The following is a 17,804-nucleotide window of genomic DNA, read 5'->3' as shown; positions in this document are numbered from 1 at the left end:
CACCATTGACAGGAGAGGTCTTGGCTGTTATGGTCAACTCCAGAGAATGCCAGGGAGTAAGGAACAATGGATGTGCGTCGAGAAATAACACACAAAGTAAATGTTTTGGCTTCAAGGGATAGTGTTGGTGGTCTTCTGGAAGACTCCATAGCAGAGAAAACATCTCTGAAAGAGACTGTATCCTCTGGCAGCTTAGTGAGTCAAAACATCCTCATACTTTCACCTTCTGAGAAAAAGCTTGGATCTCCTGTAATGTCAACCATTGAGAAATTCTCCAGTGTTGAATTGAAGTCAGAAGCCACTATTAGCGAAGTGCTCATTAAGTCTAGCAGAAGTCTATCTGCACAAATGTCTGCTTGCACACCTGAGCATTCAAGTAATCTGGCCAGTGAAAGGAATCTGCCAGCTATGCCAGAACTTTTAACAACTACAATTAATGTATGTTATGAAGCCTCTGAAATTATGGATTCCTTTCTGAGCGATATGTATCGCACAATCAGATTTCACAAAAAGGAAAGCTCTACCCATGGCCCTTAACCTTTCTAAAAGGTTGCAGAATACGCTGAGAGGGATTTTACTCTCGACGTTTGGCCCCTAACAGCTCAGATCGAGACAAAGAGGAGAATCTAGAGCAAGCTAAACATTTCTGCTCCTACTTTGATCCAAAAGTCATTTGGATCCAACAAGAGTGAGTGTATGCTTCCAGGGGTCATCTCACCAGTAGAAGTGGCTCTTCATAGACATCAGAGCGAAAAGCTCCCAAGTGGGGAAACCCTTCTCCTCCAAACTCATCTACATGTTCGCTGAGGAGTTAGTGAAGCAATTGCTGCTTCCTTTGATCTTCCCTCCTTCATTGTGGGGCTTGGATCAGGAAGCCTCCCTTTACGATGTTCCGTCGAGGCGCATCTAGTCACTGCAGCTCAAGTTCCACTACTTCTCGAGTGACTGTACTTGATGGTAGTAGCTCTCTGGTGTCTGCTAGTTCTTCGCAGATTTACGATGACACAGTGAGTCTGTTCACCAGCGCCATCTGTCACCAAGTGATGGACAACATTTCTGGAGCCTCTAGTCACACAGTGGAGAACAACATCCATGACAGAGAGGCATCCATCATTGCTATTGGGTCTGTGGAGCAGGCCCAGAGTGATTCCAGTTCTCCTCAGGCTGTGAAACAAGGCAAATGGAGGTTCAGATTCCTCCCAAAGATTTCCAAGTTCAGACAAACCAGAAATGGGTCTAAGTGAAATGTTATTATTGAGTTTTGCTGTAGTTTTTTGGTGTTTATTACTTGCTGTTGGGTATCTTACTACACAATATGGAAACCTCTCAATGGTGTTACTTTATACATGTTGCTGTTGTATAAATGATGTCGTTTTAAGAATTACATTCAGTAAGACATTTTATTTTGAAACAATAAGTGCTTCAGGCGGCGCAACAAAAAGGAGGTACAGCCCTCAGAGGAAGCCCAGGACCAGATTAAGGTTCCCCGGGAAGAGGACCATTGCATTCGTAAGTCTAGCTGCTAATTATTATTTTATCACAGTTTTTTTTTATACATAGAAACGGCATAATATTTCACAGTCCCACAACATTAGCAACATGAAAGGATGAGCACACAATCATTTTAAAACCTAAAGTCCATGTAGGTTTGTTGACTGAAGTTCATGCCAACTTTCCCCTTCGGCCTCTAGCACCCTGCATAGAGCCAAAGGCTGTCATGGCTCCACTTCAAGAGAGTTGTCTCTCCACTTCTCAACCCGAGGAGAAGAAACACAAACCCTCCATCAAAGTCAGGATGTTCTCGGCCATCAACAAAGGCTTTTGGAACACCTTAAAATGTTAATCTAACAAGTAACAATTGTTAAAACAAGTAACAACACTTAATTAATAAAATAAAGACTTACTGCGGTCAATTAATTTGCATTGTAAACTTTTCATGTCGTTTTTCTCAAAAAGACACTGTAAAATAAAATGTAACTCACTTAGTTAAATGCATTTCAAAACAGAGTATTCATGCAGCTTTGTGATTGTCACGAGAGCATTAGGAGGCTCTGAATGTGAAAGAAGTCGTTCACTAATCAGACGTTCAACAAATACGCAGTTTATTTATCAGTTTGCATTTGCTTCAGCATGGTCAATATTGAGTAAATAAGGCTCAGTAAACTACTTACTTCAGTTGATTGAAAAACTATTGGTATTATATGGACCTCGAGGGGACCTGTAACATCAAGCATCTGAGAGACCTAGGATAAATACACATAGAATATACAGCAACATATGCACTGTAGCCTACATAAAAAATAGCCACCGCTGAAACAGAATACACGATAACAAAGGGAAAGAACAGGTTGAGAAAACTATGTATGGCCTATCACATGCTGCCTTCAGAGGTAAAGTCTCACCGGAGATACAGATTCATTTTCAACATCATAGGATTTAGGGGAAAATAACTTTGAATTCTAGAAATAACTGAATCTGTGAAAGTCAATCCTCTGTTATTCAAAGAAAAGGAAAACCCTAGTAAGGCATGGTAAACCATAACCTCAAATTCTATCTAGACTACAGAGAGCTCAATCTGTGAGAGTCAATCCTCTGAGGGTCACAGAAGAAGGAAATAAACAATTCTGATAAACAATTCACATAATAGTAGGGTAAAGCATCACTGACATAGGACTCTAACTCACATGACTCAGCTGTGGTCTTAAAGCAATGAAGCCAGAACCCAGGATAGAGGGGCTGAGTGAATGTGGTCTGGACACTGTGGAGGAGGGCCATTTTGTCAGAGACACTGCAGAAGGACAGAGTGCCCGCCTGGGGATCCAGGTACTTATTATAGTTCTGTGATTTACAGCAGTAGACACACACACAGAAGAACAACTACAGACATGTGAATAAATAACATGTTTATTCACTCCTTCCACTGACACGAAGCAGATATTCCAGGGTTGTCATTAGTTATAAGGGCTTTTCTACATATACAGTTGTAAACAGGCTTATACGGTAGGCCTATCTAACTGAGTTGCTGTGTGTTTCTACAGTCTTTCTAACACGTTTCTTTATAGTCTGTGCAGGCTATGTGTGCTGGCATACGTGTCTGTCTGTCTGTCTGTCTGTCTGTCTGTCTTTCTATGGCAGCTCCATCATGTTGTGTTCTTCCAGTATGCTCTGTGTGCGTGTGTATACCTCTCTCATAACGTCTACAACGACGTTGAGCACCGGCCCAACATCCTCCTCTTTTCTCACACAAACTATATCCAGGAACACTCTTCTGTCTGGCAGAGCTACAAACACAAGCTCAGCCGCGCTGCGGATCAACCAGGGGTGATGGGGGGCCAGGGCCACGTTGTACGCATCCCTAGGGAACAGGGACAGGGTTAGGGTTAGTGTGTGTGTATGAGTGAGAGAGCAGGCATCTGTGCCCACCATGCTGGCAAGCTGGCATGGCCATCAGGCTATGGGTAGGGTGAGACTTGGTCTTCAATAATTTAGTGAAATTGTGAAGTAACCTTTTGAGTGTGTGTGTGCAAGTGTGTGTATGTTTTCTGTCTAAAGGATACCTGCAGAGCTCCCCAGGGGTGCGGTAAACCCCCTGTGCGTCCGGTCCCTCCTCCAGGCCCTGCAGTAGCAGCAGGATCCAGAGCAGGGAACGGTGGAGCCGCAGCAGATTTCTGCAGCCGGAGCGCGTCCGAACACTGAAGTTCACCAAGCCCCTTTGCAGCTCCGACTCCACCATGGAACGCACTGAACTGTAGGCCGCTGGGCCTTGTAGTCCTGATGTGGGAGTTTGTAGTCTAGAGTGTCCTTCTACTGCACTACGTTTCTCAAGGTCCTCTTTCTCCTGCTGGGCCAGCTCTCTGATGACAGCGATCTTATCTTTGACCTTCTGAGAGAAAAAACTGACCAGTGGTCCGAGAGATTCCATAAACCTAGAGAGAGAGCGAGAGAGAGGAGTGGGGAATCAATGTAGAGCCCTTCACCTAACTCCTTACTGTATCATTCATGGCAAGTTTAAAAGGTGTTCCCCTTATAAACACTCTCACACACACAGACACACACACACCGTACTTGATGAGTTCGTCCCAGCTGTAGAGGTAGTGCTCCAGCAGAACATCATCAGAGTGCGTAGCCATGGAAGAGGTCAGGTGAGACATGAGACGCCACACCTGGAACTGTTGACCTTGACACACCTGGAGAGGGGGCACAGAACCCAACACTACACCCCTCTCACCCTGCTGTCCCCCACTCTGCACCCCTCCTGGATGAGGAATAACAGGGCTCTCCGGCTAGAACAGGAGAGAGGGAGAGAGGCGGAGAAGATGAATGCACAAAACGAGAGGTATCATCTACACTACATGACCAAAAGCATGTGGACACCCTTTTTAAATGAGTCAATTCAGCTATTTCAGGCACACCCGTTGCTGACAGGTGTATAAATTGAGCACACGGCCATGCAATCTCCATAGACAAACACTGACAGTAAAGCTGCCCTGGTCAAATGTAAGTGATGTTATTGTGAAGTGGAAACTTTCAGGAGCAACAACGGCTCAGCCGTGAAGTGGTAGGCCACACAAGCTCACAGAACGGGCCAGTGGAGTGCTGAAAAATTGTCTGTCCTCGGTTGCAACACTCACTCCCACGTTCTAAACTGCCTCTGGAAGCAATGTCGTTGGGAGCGTGATGAAATGGGTTTCCATGGCCGAGCAGCCGCACACACGCCTAAGATCACCATTGGAATGCCGACTGCAAGCCAGGCCTAATTGCGAAACATCAGTGCCCGACCTCACTAATGCTCTTATGGCTGAATGTAAGCAAGTCCCCGCAGCAATGTTCCAACATCTAGTGGAAATCCTTCCCAGAAGAGTGGAGGCTGTTATAGCAGCAAAGGGGGGACCAACTCCACATTAATGCCCATGATTTTGGAATGATGTTCGACGAGCAGGTGTCCAAATACTTTTGGCCACGTAGTGTATTTCCTATTTATCTTTATTATATATTAAAATCTTTCACTTGGTTTTACACTACAAAATAAATTATAGAACGACTAACTGTTAAGACATTTCCCTACAGGCTAAATTGTGTGTGTGTGTGTACTCACTGTTGGAAGGTAGAAATTGAAACTCAGACAGGGGTGCCAGGAGGTCTCACAATCACGCATTGCAACCTGAGCTGAGAGCGAGAGAGACACGTGTACAGTTTGTCACATTATACACACACAGCCACACAGAGAACAGCATCAGCTAAACCCTATGGTTAAAGTGGAAACTCACGGAGCCAGAAAGAACTGAGGAAGAGCAGCAGAGCCATGATGGAGGCTGGCAGCAGGTAGCGTTGCAGTCGCCCATTAATGCCCATCTTGTCTACACAAACAGGTACTGTCCTGAACACAGACACACTCAGCAGACCACCCCTCACATACTAGTAGGTAATCTCGTCCCCAGGCTATTTGCGACAGAGAGAGATCCGGCTGGGGAATACGACTAACTAGTAGTAAACGGCTATCCCCTAGCTGTATTTCTCTATATCTTATCTCTCTTTCTTCTTGTCCCTTTGAAGCTTACACTATTTCTTAGTATTGTTTTCCTTTCCTTCTCTTTCTAAATGCATTACAGTAAAGAAGCACTTCCTATTTAAGCCACACCTCCTGGGACACTCTGTACTTGACCTTTAACCTTTGGCTTTTATCTCAACCACTGTTTCATCAGCCCTCTATCAACACACACGCGTACGCACGCACACACACACAGTCCCTGTATCTCATGATGTCTCTAGACTCTGGCCATGGGTTGGATCTTATCAGTGAAGTTACACACACACACACACACACACACACACACACACACACACACACACACACACACACACACACACACACACACACACACACACACACACACACACACACACACACACAATACAGAGACAAACAAGTGTTATGATACATTTGATCATTTATTTTTTTACAGAGAGAGACCTGCTTCACCTCACCACATTGCTTTACATGTCTCACATGAAGAGGTACAGTGTGTGTGTGTATTACGGGGTGTGTGTGTTGTGTCTATGATGTTAGTGTGTTGGCAATGGCACATGGCAGTATATATAGTGTTTGAAATTGTGTCATTCAGTTCTCAACTCCAGGCCCCGGAGGGCCACAGGACTGCTAGTTTTCATTCATTTGAATTACATTATACAGTAGCTGGGGTCATCAGAGGCACTTTAGCTTAGTCTAACGCTTTGTCCCATTAAACAGCCTGGGACCTGCCTGTCCTCTCCTATTGGCCATGGAGTCTGAGTGGAGTGTCTGGTTGGCTGCTCCTGAGGCAGTGGCAGGGCTAGGAGTCTGGAGCACAGAGAGAGAGAGAGAGAGTCAGGAAGAGTTTATATTCACCACAGTAGGTCAATTCTCACATCTTGCCCCAAATACTTTCTGTCCTCCCGCCGTCCAGAGAAGACAGTGGTGTGACACACACACACACCTTACCGTTATGCCCCTGCCCCGTCCAGAGAAGACAGTGGTGTGACACACACACACACACACCTTACCGTTATGCCCCTGCCCCGTCCAGAGAAGACAGTGGTGTGACACACACACACACTTCTTACCGTTATGCCTCTGCCCCGTCCAGAGAAGACAGTGGTGTGACACACACACACCTTACCGTTATGCCTCTGCCCCGTCCAGAGAAGACAGTGGTGTGACACACACACACACACCTTACCGTTATGCCCCTGCCCCGTCCAGAGAAGACAGTGGTGTGACACACACACACACACCTTACCGTTATGCCTCTGCCCCATCCAGAGAAGACAGTGGTGTGACACACACACACACACACACACCTTACCGTTATGCCTCTGCCCCGTCCAGAGAAAACAGTGGTGTGACACACACACACACACACACCTTACCGTTATGCCTCTGCCCCGTCCAGAGAAGACAGTGGTGTGACACACACACACACACTTCTTACCGTTATGCCTCTGCCCCGTCCAGAGAAGACAGTGGTGAGTCCTTTAGAGACAGAGACGTGCTTCATAGGACGGGACTGAGATTGACACAGCTCAGTTAGCAGCTCAGGACTGGAGAGAGACAGGAGAGTAGTGCAACCTACACACACACACACACACATACAAATGTTATTGTACACCACTACGTTACACACAGCAGCTCGACTGGAGACACACACACATTACTACTGTACGAGTATACCATAACTACACAACTACTACTAGTATAATATAACTACACAACTACAACTAGTATATTATAACTACACCACTACTAGTATTCTATAATGACAAAAGTACAACTAGTATACAATAACGACACTACTAATAGTAGTATACTATAATGACACTACTATTAGTATACGATAACGATTCCTGATATTAAGCAAACCAGGCGGCATCATTTTCTTTTTTTTTAATTTATGGATAGCCAGGGGCACACTCCAACACTCAGACATAATTTACAAACAGCCAGATCACAGGCAATAGGGATGACCATGGATGATCTCTTGATAAGTGCATGAATTGGACAATTTTCCTGTCGTGCGAAGCATTCAAAATGTAATGAGTACTTTGGGTTTCAGAGAAAATGTATGGAGTAAAAAGTACATTATTTTCTTTAGGAATGTAGTGAAGTAAAAGTAGTCAAAAATATAAATAGTTAAGTAAAGTACAGATACCCCCCCAAAATACTTAAGTAGTACTTTCAAGTATTTTTTATGAAGTACTTTACACCACTGCTACTAGTATACCATAACTACACTACTACTACTACTAGTATACTATAACTACACTATCACTAGTATGTGATAACTCCATTACTAATACTAGTGTACTATAACTACACTACGAGTATGCTATAACTACACTACTACCACTAGTATACTATAACTGAACAACTACTACTAGTATACTATAACTACACTACTACTAGTATACTATAACGACACTACTACTACTAGTAGTATACTATAACTACACTACTACTACTAGTAGTATACTATAACTAAACTACTACACTATAACTACACTACTACTAGTATACCATAACTACACTACTACTAATAGTATACTGTAACTGCACCACTACGACAACTAGTATTCTATAACTACACTAATACTAGCATACTATAACTACACTACTACTGCTAGTATACTATAACTACACTACTAGTATACTATAACTGCACTACTACTAGTATACTATAACTACACTTCTACTAGTATACTATAACTACACTACTACTAATAGTGCACTATAACTACACTGCTACTACCAGAGTACTATAACCACACTACTACTACTACTACTACTACTACTACTACTACTACTAGTATACTATAACTACACTACTATAACACTAGTACTACTACCACTAGTGTACTATAACTACACTACTACTGGTATACTATAACTACACTGCTACTACTAGAATACTATAACTACACTACTACTAGTATAGTATACTATAACTACACTACTACTACCAGAGTACTATAACCACACTACTACTACTACTACTACTACTAGTATACTATAACTACACTACTATAACACTAGTACTACTACTACTACTACTACCGCTAGTTTACTATAACTACACTACTACTACTAGAATACTAGAACTACACTACTACTAGTATAGTATACTATAACTACACTACTACTACCAGAGTACTATAACCACACTACTATTACTACTACTACTACTAGTATACTATAACTACACTACTATAACAATAGTACTACTACTACTACTACTACCACTAGTTTACTATAACTACACTACTATTACTAGAATACTATAACTACACTACTACTAGTATAGTATACTATAACTACACTACTACTACCAGAGTACTATAACCACACTACTACTACTACTACTACTACTAGTATACTATAACTACACTACTATAACACTAGTACTACTACTACCACTAGTGTACTATAACTACATTACTAGTGGTATACTATAACTACACTGCTACTACTAGTAGTATACTATAACTACACTACTACTACCAGAGTACTATAACTACACTACTACTACTAGTATACTATAACTATACTACTACTGGTATACTACAGCTACACTACTACTACTACTAGTATACTATAACTACACTTCTACCAGTACACTATAAATAACTACACTTCTACTAGTGTACAATACTACTAGTGTACTACACTAACACTAGTACTATATACAATAACTACACTACTACTAGTATACCATAACTACAATACTTATAGTATACCATAACTACATTACTACTACTAGTATACAATAACGACACTACTACTACTAGTGTACTGTAACGACACCACTACTAGTAATATACTATAACGACACTACTAGTGTACTATATATACACACACCACTACTACTAGTGTACTATGCATACACTACTACTAGTATACTACAACTACACTACTACTACTACTACTAGTATACTACAACTACACTACTACTACAAATACTAGTATACTATAACTACACTACTATTACTAGTTTACTACAACTACACAACTACTAGTGTACTATAACTACACTGCTACTAGTATACTATAACTACACTTCTACTAGTATACTATAACTACACTACTACTAATACCAGTGTACTATAACACTACTACTGCTAGTATACTATAACTACACTACTACTAATATTATACTATAACTACACAACTATTAATATTCTATAACAACACTACCACTACTAGTGTACTATATATACACACTACTACTAGTACACTATAACTACAATACTACTACCCGAATACTATAACTACACTACTTCTACAATAATAGTATAACTACACTACTACTGGTATACTATAGCTACACTACAACTACACTACTACTAGTAGTATACTACAACTACACTACTACTAGTACACTACAACTACACTTCTACTAGTGTACTATAACTACACTACTACTAATAGTGTACTATAACTACACTATGACTGCCAGTGTACTATAACGACACTACTACTAGTGTACTATAACGACACTAATACTAGTATACTATAACGACACTACTACTACTACTAGTATACTATAATGACACTACTACTACTAGTATACTATAACTACACTACTACTACCAGAGTACTATAACCACACTACTACTACTACTAGTATACTATAACTATACTACTACTGGTATACTACAGCTACACTACTACTACTACTAGTATACTATAACTACACTTCTACCTGTACACTATAAATAACTACACTTCTACTAGTGTACTATAATGACACTACTACTAGTATACTATAACGACACCAGTATTACTAGTATACTATAACGACACTACTATTACTAGTATACTATAACTACACTACTAATACTACTAGTATACTATAACTACACTACCACTAGTACTATATACAATAACTACACTACTACTAGTATAACATAACTACACTACTACTACTACTAGTGTACTATAACGACACTACTACTAGTATACTATAACGACACTAGTATTACTAGTATACTATAATGACACTACTATTACTAGTATACTATAACTACACTACTAATACTACTAGTATACTATAACTACACTACCACTAGTACTATATACAATAACTACATTACTACTAGTAAACTGGGGTAAAGTCATTTTCTCTGATGAATCCCCTTTCCAATTGTTTGGGGCATCCGGAAAAAAGCTTGTCCGGAGAAGACAAGGTGAGCGCTACCATCAGTCCTGTGTCATGCCAACAGTAAAGCATCCTGAGACCATTCATCTGTGGGGTTGCTTCTCAGCCAAGGGAGTGGGCTCACTCACAATTTTGCCTAAGAACACAGCCATGAATAAAGAATGGTACCAACACATCCAGGAACAGTTTGGCGATGAACAATGCCTTTTCCAGCATGATGGAGCACCTTCCCATATGGCAAAAGTGATAACTAAGTGGCTCGGGGAACAAAACTTCGATATTTTGGGTCCATGGCCAGGAAACTCCCCAGACCTTAATCCCATTGAGAACTTGTGGTCAATCCTCAAGAGGCAGATGGATAAACAAAAACCCACAAATTCTGACAAACTCCAAGCATTGATTATGCAAGAATGGGCTGCCATCAGTCAGGATGTGGCCCAGAAGTTAATTTACAGCATGCCTGTGCGGATTGCTGAGGTCTTGAAAAAGAAGGGTCAACACTGCAAATATTGACTCTTTGCATCAACTTCATATAATTGTCAAAAAAAGCCTTTGACACTTGAAATGCTTGTAATTATACTTCAGTATTCCATAGTAACATCTGACAAAAATATCTAAAGACACTGAGGCAGCAGACTTTGTGAAAATTAATGTTTGTGTCATTCTCAAAACCTTTGGCCACGACTGTACACTACTAATACCAGTGTACTACAACTACACAACTATGAGTATACTATACCTACACTACTACTAGCATACTATAGCTACACTTCTACTAGTATACTATAACTACACTACTACTAATACCAGTGTACTATAACAACACTACTACTGCTAGCATACTATAACTACACTACTACTAATATTATACTATAACTACACTACTACTAGTGTACTATAACTACACTACTACTACCAGAATACTATAACTACACCACTACAACAATAATACTATAACTACACTACTACTACTGGTATACTATAGCTACACTACAACTAGTATACTACAAATACACCTCTACTAGTGTACTATAACTACACTACGACTGCCGGTGTACTATAACGACACTACTAGAGTACTATAATGACACTACTACTACTAGTATACTATAACAACACTACTACTACTAGTATACTATAACGACACTACTACTACTAGTATACTATAATAACACTACTTTTAGTATACTATAACGATACTACTACTGCAAGAATAGTATAATGACACTACTACTTGTATACTAAAACTACACTACTACCAGTATACTATAACGACACTACTAGTAGTAGTATACTATAACGACACTACTACTGACAATATACTATAACGACACTACTTCTGCAGGTATACTATAACGACACTACTACTTTTAGTATACTATAACGATACTACTACTGTTAGAATACTATAACGACACTACTACTAGTATACTATAACGATACTACTACTGCAAGAATAGTATAATGACACTACTACTTGTATACTAAAACTACACTGCTACCAGTATACTATAACGACACTACTAGTAGTAGTATACTATAACGACACTACTACTGATAATATACTATAACGACACTACTTCTGCAGGTATACTATAACGACACTACTACTTTTAGTATACTATAACGATACTACTACTGTTAGAATACTATAACGACACTACTACTAGTATACTAAAACGACACTACTACTAGTATACTAAAACGACACTACTACTATTAGACTGTAAGTACATTACTAGTAGTACACTACAACACTACTACTACTACTACTACTAGTATACTATAACTACACTATTGACAGTAAACTATACATTCACTACTACTAGTATTCTATAACGACACTAGTAAACTATAACACCACTACTACCACTACTAATATACTATAACGACACTACTATTACTACTATTATACTTTAACGACACTACTACCATTATACTATAACTCCATTACTACTCTAACACCATTACTACTACTGGTATACTATAACACCACTACTACTACTAGTATACTATAACACTACTACTACTACTAGTATACTATAACACCACTACTACTTCTACTAGTATACTGTAATGACACTACTACTATTATGCTATAACTCCATTACTACTATAACACCATTACTACTACTGGTATACTATAACACCACTACTACTACTAGTATACTATAACACCACTACTACTACTACTAGTATACTGTAATGACACTACTACTTCTACTAGTATACTGTAATGACACTACTACTATTATACTATAACTCCATTACTACTATAACACCATTACCCACCTCTTTAAGGAATACCTGGGATAGGATAAAGTAATCCTTCTAAATGACGTAAATGTAATGTAAATGTAATTACTACTACTGGTATACTATAACACCACTACTACTACTAGTATACTATAACACCACTACTACTTCTACTAGTATACTGTAACGACACTACTACTATTATACTATAACTCCATTACTACTATAACACCATTACTACTACTGGTATACTATAACACCACTACTACTACTACTAGTATACTGTAATGACACTACTACTATTATGCTATAACTCCATTACTACTATAACACCATTACTACTACTAGTATACTATAACACCACTACTACTACTAGTATACTATAACACCACTACTACTTCTACTAGTATACTGTAATGACACTGCTACTACTGGTAGTTTACTATATCTACACTACTACTACTGGTAGTTTACTCTAACTACACTACTACTACTGGTAGTTTACTATAACCACACTACTACTACTACTACTGGTAGTTTACTATAACTACACTACTACTACTACTACTGGTAGTTTACTATAACTACACTACTACTACTGGTTGTTTACTATAACTACACTACTACTACTGGTAGTTTACTATAAAGACACTACTACTACTAGTACACTATAATGACACTACTGCTCTATAATGACACTAATACTAGTAGTATGCTATAACGACACTACCACTAGTAGTATGCTATAACGACACTACCACTAGTAGTATGCTATAACAACACTACTACTAGTAGTATGCTATAACGATACTACTACTACTAGTATGCAATAACGACACTACTACTACTAGTATGCAATAACGACACTACTACTAGTAGTATGCTATAACAATACTACTACTACTACTAGTATGCAATAATGACACAAATACAACTAGTATGCAATAACGACACTACTACTACTAGTATACTATACCGACACTACTACTAGTATACTATACCGACACTACTACTAGTATACTATACCGACAATACTACTCGTATACTATACCGACATTACTACTAGTATACTATAATGACACTACTACTACTATTCAGTAGCTGAGAACTGGAGAGAGACAAGCATCACATGACTTTAATATCAGTACTAGACCATGGCACTGCTTCAAAACTCACCCTCTTTAGTGGGCATGGAGGGGGACAGGGGCTGTGGGGGGGAGGTAAGGGTGGAGGTTTTGATGGAGGTAAAGGGGGAGACCAGGGTGGAGCTGGGGGAGGTGAGGACATCGTTGGTGTCACAGGAGACAGTTCTCAGACCACGGCTAGCTCTCCTCAGAAACTCAGCCTGGAGCTGGGGACTGGACAGGGAGAGGGGTGGAGGAGGGGAGGAAAGAGGGGGAGGAGGGGAGGAGAAGAGGGACACAGAGGGGGAGACAGAGGGAGAGGGTTGGTGGGGAAGGTTTTGGGGTCTTGCTGAGTCGTTGTCAGGGGAAGCAGCTCTGGGAGCTCTCCTCAGAAACTCAGCCTGGAGCTGGGGACTGGACAGAGAGAGGGGTGGAGGAGGGGAGGAGGGTTGGTGGGGAAGGTTTTGGGGTCTAGCCGAGTCGTTGTCGGGGGAAGCAGCTCTGGGAGCTCTCCTCAGAAACTCAGCCTGGAGCTGGGGACTGGACAGAGAGAGGGGTGGAGGAGGGGAGGAGGGGTTGGTGGGGAAGGTTTTGGGGTCTAGCCGAGTCGTTGTCGGGGAAGCAGCTCTGGGAGCTCTCCTCAGAAACTCAGCCTGGAGCTGGGGACTGGACAGAGAGAGGGGTGGAGGAGGGGAGGAGGGTTGGTGGGGAAGGTTTTGGGGTCTTGCTGAGTCGTTGTCAGGGGAAGCAGCTCTGGGAGCTCTCCTCAGAAACTCAGCCTGGAGCTGGGGACTGGACAGAGAGAGGGGTGGAGGAGGGGAGGAGGGCTGGAGGGGAAGGGTTTGGTGTCTAGCCGAGTCGTTGTCGGGGGAAGCAGCTCTGGGAGCTCTCCTCAGAAACTCAGCCTGGAGCTGGGGACTGGACAGAGAGAGGGGTGGAGGAGGGGAGGAGGGCTGGAGGGGAAGGGTTTGGGTGTCTAGCCGAGTCGTTGTCGGGGAAGCAGCTCTGGGAGCTCTCCTCAGAAACTCAGCCTGGAGCTGGGGACTGGACAGAGAGAGGGGTGGAGGAGGGGAGGAGGGCTGGTGGGGAAGGGTTTGGTGTCTAGCCGAGTCGTTGTCGGGGGAAGCAGCTCTGGGAGCTCTCCTCAGAAACTCAGCCTGGAGCTGGGGACTGGACAGAGAGAGGGGTGGAGGAGGGGAGGAGGGCTGGAGGGGAAGGGTTTGGTGTCTAGCTGAATCCTGGGGCGAAAGTGATGTTGAAGATCTCATCGGAATGATGAGGATTTCTCCAACTGGATGCTGAAGGAGAGGACAAGAAAGAGAGAGGCAGAAGAGAGAAAGAATGAGAGGTAGAGAGAGAGAGAGAGGGGGGTTGGTGTATGATCAGTGGTGGAAAAATTACCCAATTGTCATACTTGAGTAAAAGTAAAGATACATTAATAGAAAATTACTCGAGTAAAAGTGAAAGTCACCCAGTAAAATACTACTTGAGTAAAAAAAAGTCTAAAAGTATTTGGTTTTAAATATACTTAAGTATCAAAAGTAAATGTAATTGCTAAAATATGCTTAAGTATTGAAAGTAAAAGTAAAAATCATTTCAAATTCCTTATATTAAGCAAACCAGATGGCACCATTTTCTAGTTTTTTTAAGGATAGCCAGGTGCACACCAACACTCAGACATAATTTACAAACTAAGCATTAGTGTTTAGTGAGTCCGCCAGATCAGATAAATGTATGAATTGGACAATTTTCCTGTCCTGCTAAGCATTCAAAATGTAAAGCGTACTTTTGGGTTTCAGAGAAAATGTATGGAGTAAAAAGTACATTATTGTCTTTAGGAATGTAGTGTAGTAAAAGTAGTCAAAAACATAAAAGTAAAGTACAGATACCCCCAAAAAACTACTTAAGTAGTACTTTCAAGTAATTTCACTAAAGTACTTTACATCATTGGGCATGATGATCAGACGTTCTGCAACAGATACTGTTCCATTGAATCACAATAAAATATTCCGATATTTTACCTTTTTCCTCTCCATGGCAGCAGCAGTATCAATGGGGGTCTGGGCTATAGCCCTGCACACAGAGAAACACACACACAACATGTTCACACAATAATCTGTGCAGTGTGCACACCTCTTATCCAATCGGTTTTGCGCTCCTCAGAGAACACAGAGTTTGGCCAATCAAGGGCTGAAGTCTATAGACAGTGTTGAGGGGATTTTCAGCATCAAATAAATCATATAAAAGAGCGAAAATAAACATTAAAATAAAATCATGCTTCTCTGTGTGAAAACTGCGTTATTTGGCTATACCCGTTTGAAATGGACGCCAGCGGTTGCCTATAGTTTATTGTGCCTCATGATCACCGCGCATTGAAAGAGGGATTCATCTGCTCGCGGTCTCTGCCATCCCCCGATAGTGGTTTAGGGTTTGGGTAGGGTATTCGGATCCAAGATCTGTGTTAAAAGGACGAACCATACACCCATTCATTCAAGTCTACTCACCTTGCGCGCTCCAGCGATCGACTCGCTTGACAGCTCGAGGCGCCCCGTTCCGCTACTAGCTTTGCTTGACAGCTGCTCGCGCCACGTTACTGGATTTCCGTACACACAACACTCCTTCACCGGGCAAAGTCTGCCGTGCGAACATTGACCGATTATTGTACGGAGCCTAGCGCAGTCATCCGCCATTTTCACAGCGCCCGATGCAAGCGCAGATTTCACTCGTTAACAGGAGAACTCAACCTCCCAGTTCTGTAAATGGGCTACAAACACACACATACAGCCTACTCCGACCAGGGGGGGGTTCTGGGGGGGGGGGGGCAGTGCCCCTGTGACAACAATTTTGGACCCCCTTGTGGCCCCCCTAAATGTGGAGTATGAAATCATTTTTAAATAACTAATTGTTGCTATCGTTCTTTTTTTCCATCCGTTATTAGACAGTGGCAACTCGGAACACTAATGATTATGAACATGGTATTTTGCTTGCTAATGCAGTGAAGAAAACGATATGACAATAATAACGTCTAATGTAACTGGCCCCTCTAACAGTACAACTGGTCCCAGCTTGCCCCCCCCGGTTGAAATGGTCTAGAACCGCCACTGACTCCGACGTCCTGTCTGTGTCAAATCAGGCGCTACCTTCACTCTCTCCTCCACCGGTCGTCACTATAGTTAGCACAGCCACAAAGTCATAAACCACGCCTATTTCGATCATTTCTCATCTTTAAACCTAATCATACCCACACTACTGCTGACCTTATGCCTAACCATAAATTAAGAGCACAAAGCTATTTAATTTATTCATGAATTTCTACAATATAGCCAATTTTGACTTTGTGGCTGTGGTAACTAGTGGAACCCCCCCCAATCTGCGTGCATTAATAATTAACGTCCCTTTACAGCTGAGGTTCAGGGGTTGTTGCCCTTAATTACCACTTGACAACCCTCCCCCCAATATAATTATATAACCAATTCATAACATGCAATACATAAACATATAATCATATACTTTACCACTGGTAGACTTTAGTCAGTTATGCAGAAGGGTGTGTGTTGATGTCAGGATGCGTGTGAGCAGTGGTTTCAGAAAAAGGAAGTTGTTTTAATCCTCCTGGAAGCGGATAAGCCTACAACTTGTTGTTCCCTCTAAGAACATTCTTCCTAACAGGACAGAGCTTATAAACAAACATCTGTAACAAACCTGAACCAGGGTACACACACACACACACACCAGT

The 17,804-nt window shown here is 41.4% G+C and overlaps 2 protein-coding genes across 3 annotated transcripts; both read right to left on the bottom strand.

Moving 5' to 3' along the window:
• Positions 1 to 2,886: 2,886 nt before the first annotated feature.
• Positions 2,887 to 5,638, bottom strand: LOC106608694 (ceramide-1-phosphate transfer protein). Of its 2 annotated transcripts, none has more exons than XM_014206799.2 (5): positions 5,268 to 5,638; positions 5,096 to 5,166; positions 4,066 to 4,283; positions 3,558 to 3,926; positions 2,887 to 3,355 (listed from the first exon to the last, which is right to left on the bottom strand). In XM_014206799.2, exons 1-5 carry the CDS (start codon positions 5,350 to 5,352, stop codon positions 3,127 to 3,129), a joined length of 972 nt encoding a protein of 323 aa, XP_014062274.1. In that variant the 5' UTR covers positions 5,353 to 5,638; the 3' UTR covers positions 2,887 to 3,126. The 2 variants fall into 2 exon arrangements, with proteins under 2 accessions (XP_014062274.1, XP_014062275.1); XM_014206800.2 differs by having other exon boundaries at positions 5,096 to 5,161; positions 5,268 to 5,632.
• A 292-nt stretch (positions 5,639 to 5,930) lies between these two features.
• On the bottom strand, positions 5,931 to 16,854 carry LOC106608650 (proline-rich protein 36). The gene is made up of 5 exons (XM_014206731.2): positions 16,573 to 16,854; positions 16,090 to 16,141; positions 14,121 to 15,366; positions 6,969 to 7,105; positions 5,931 to 6,337 (listed from the first exon to the last, which is right to left on the bottom strand). The coding sequence occupies exons 2-5, from the start codon at positions 16,102 to 16,104 to the stop codon at positions 6,224 to 6,226; spliced, it is 1,512 nt and encodes a 503-aa protein (XP_014062206.2). The 5' UTR covers positions 16,105 to 16,141; positions 16,573 to 16,854; the 3' UTR covers positions 5,931 to 6,223.
• Between the last annotated feature and the right edge of the window lie 950 nt (positions 16,855 to 17,804).

This window comes from Salmo salar, chromosome ssa07, assembly GCF_905237065.1.
Source record: "Salmo salar chromosome ssa07, Ssal_v3.1, whole genome shotgun sequence".
NCBI lineage: Eukaryota > Metazoa > Chordata > Actinopteri > Salmoniformes > Salmonidae > Salmo > Salmo salar.
This window is presented reverse-complemented; position numbering and strand designations above follow the sequence as displayed.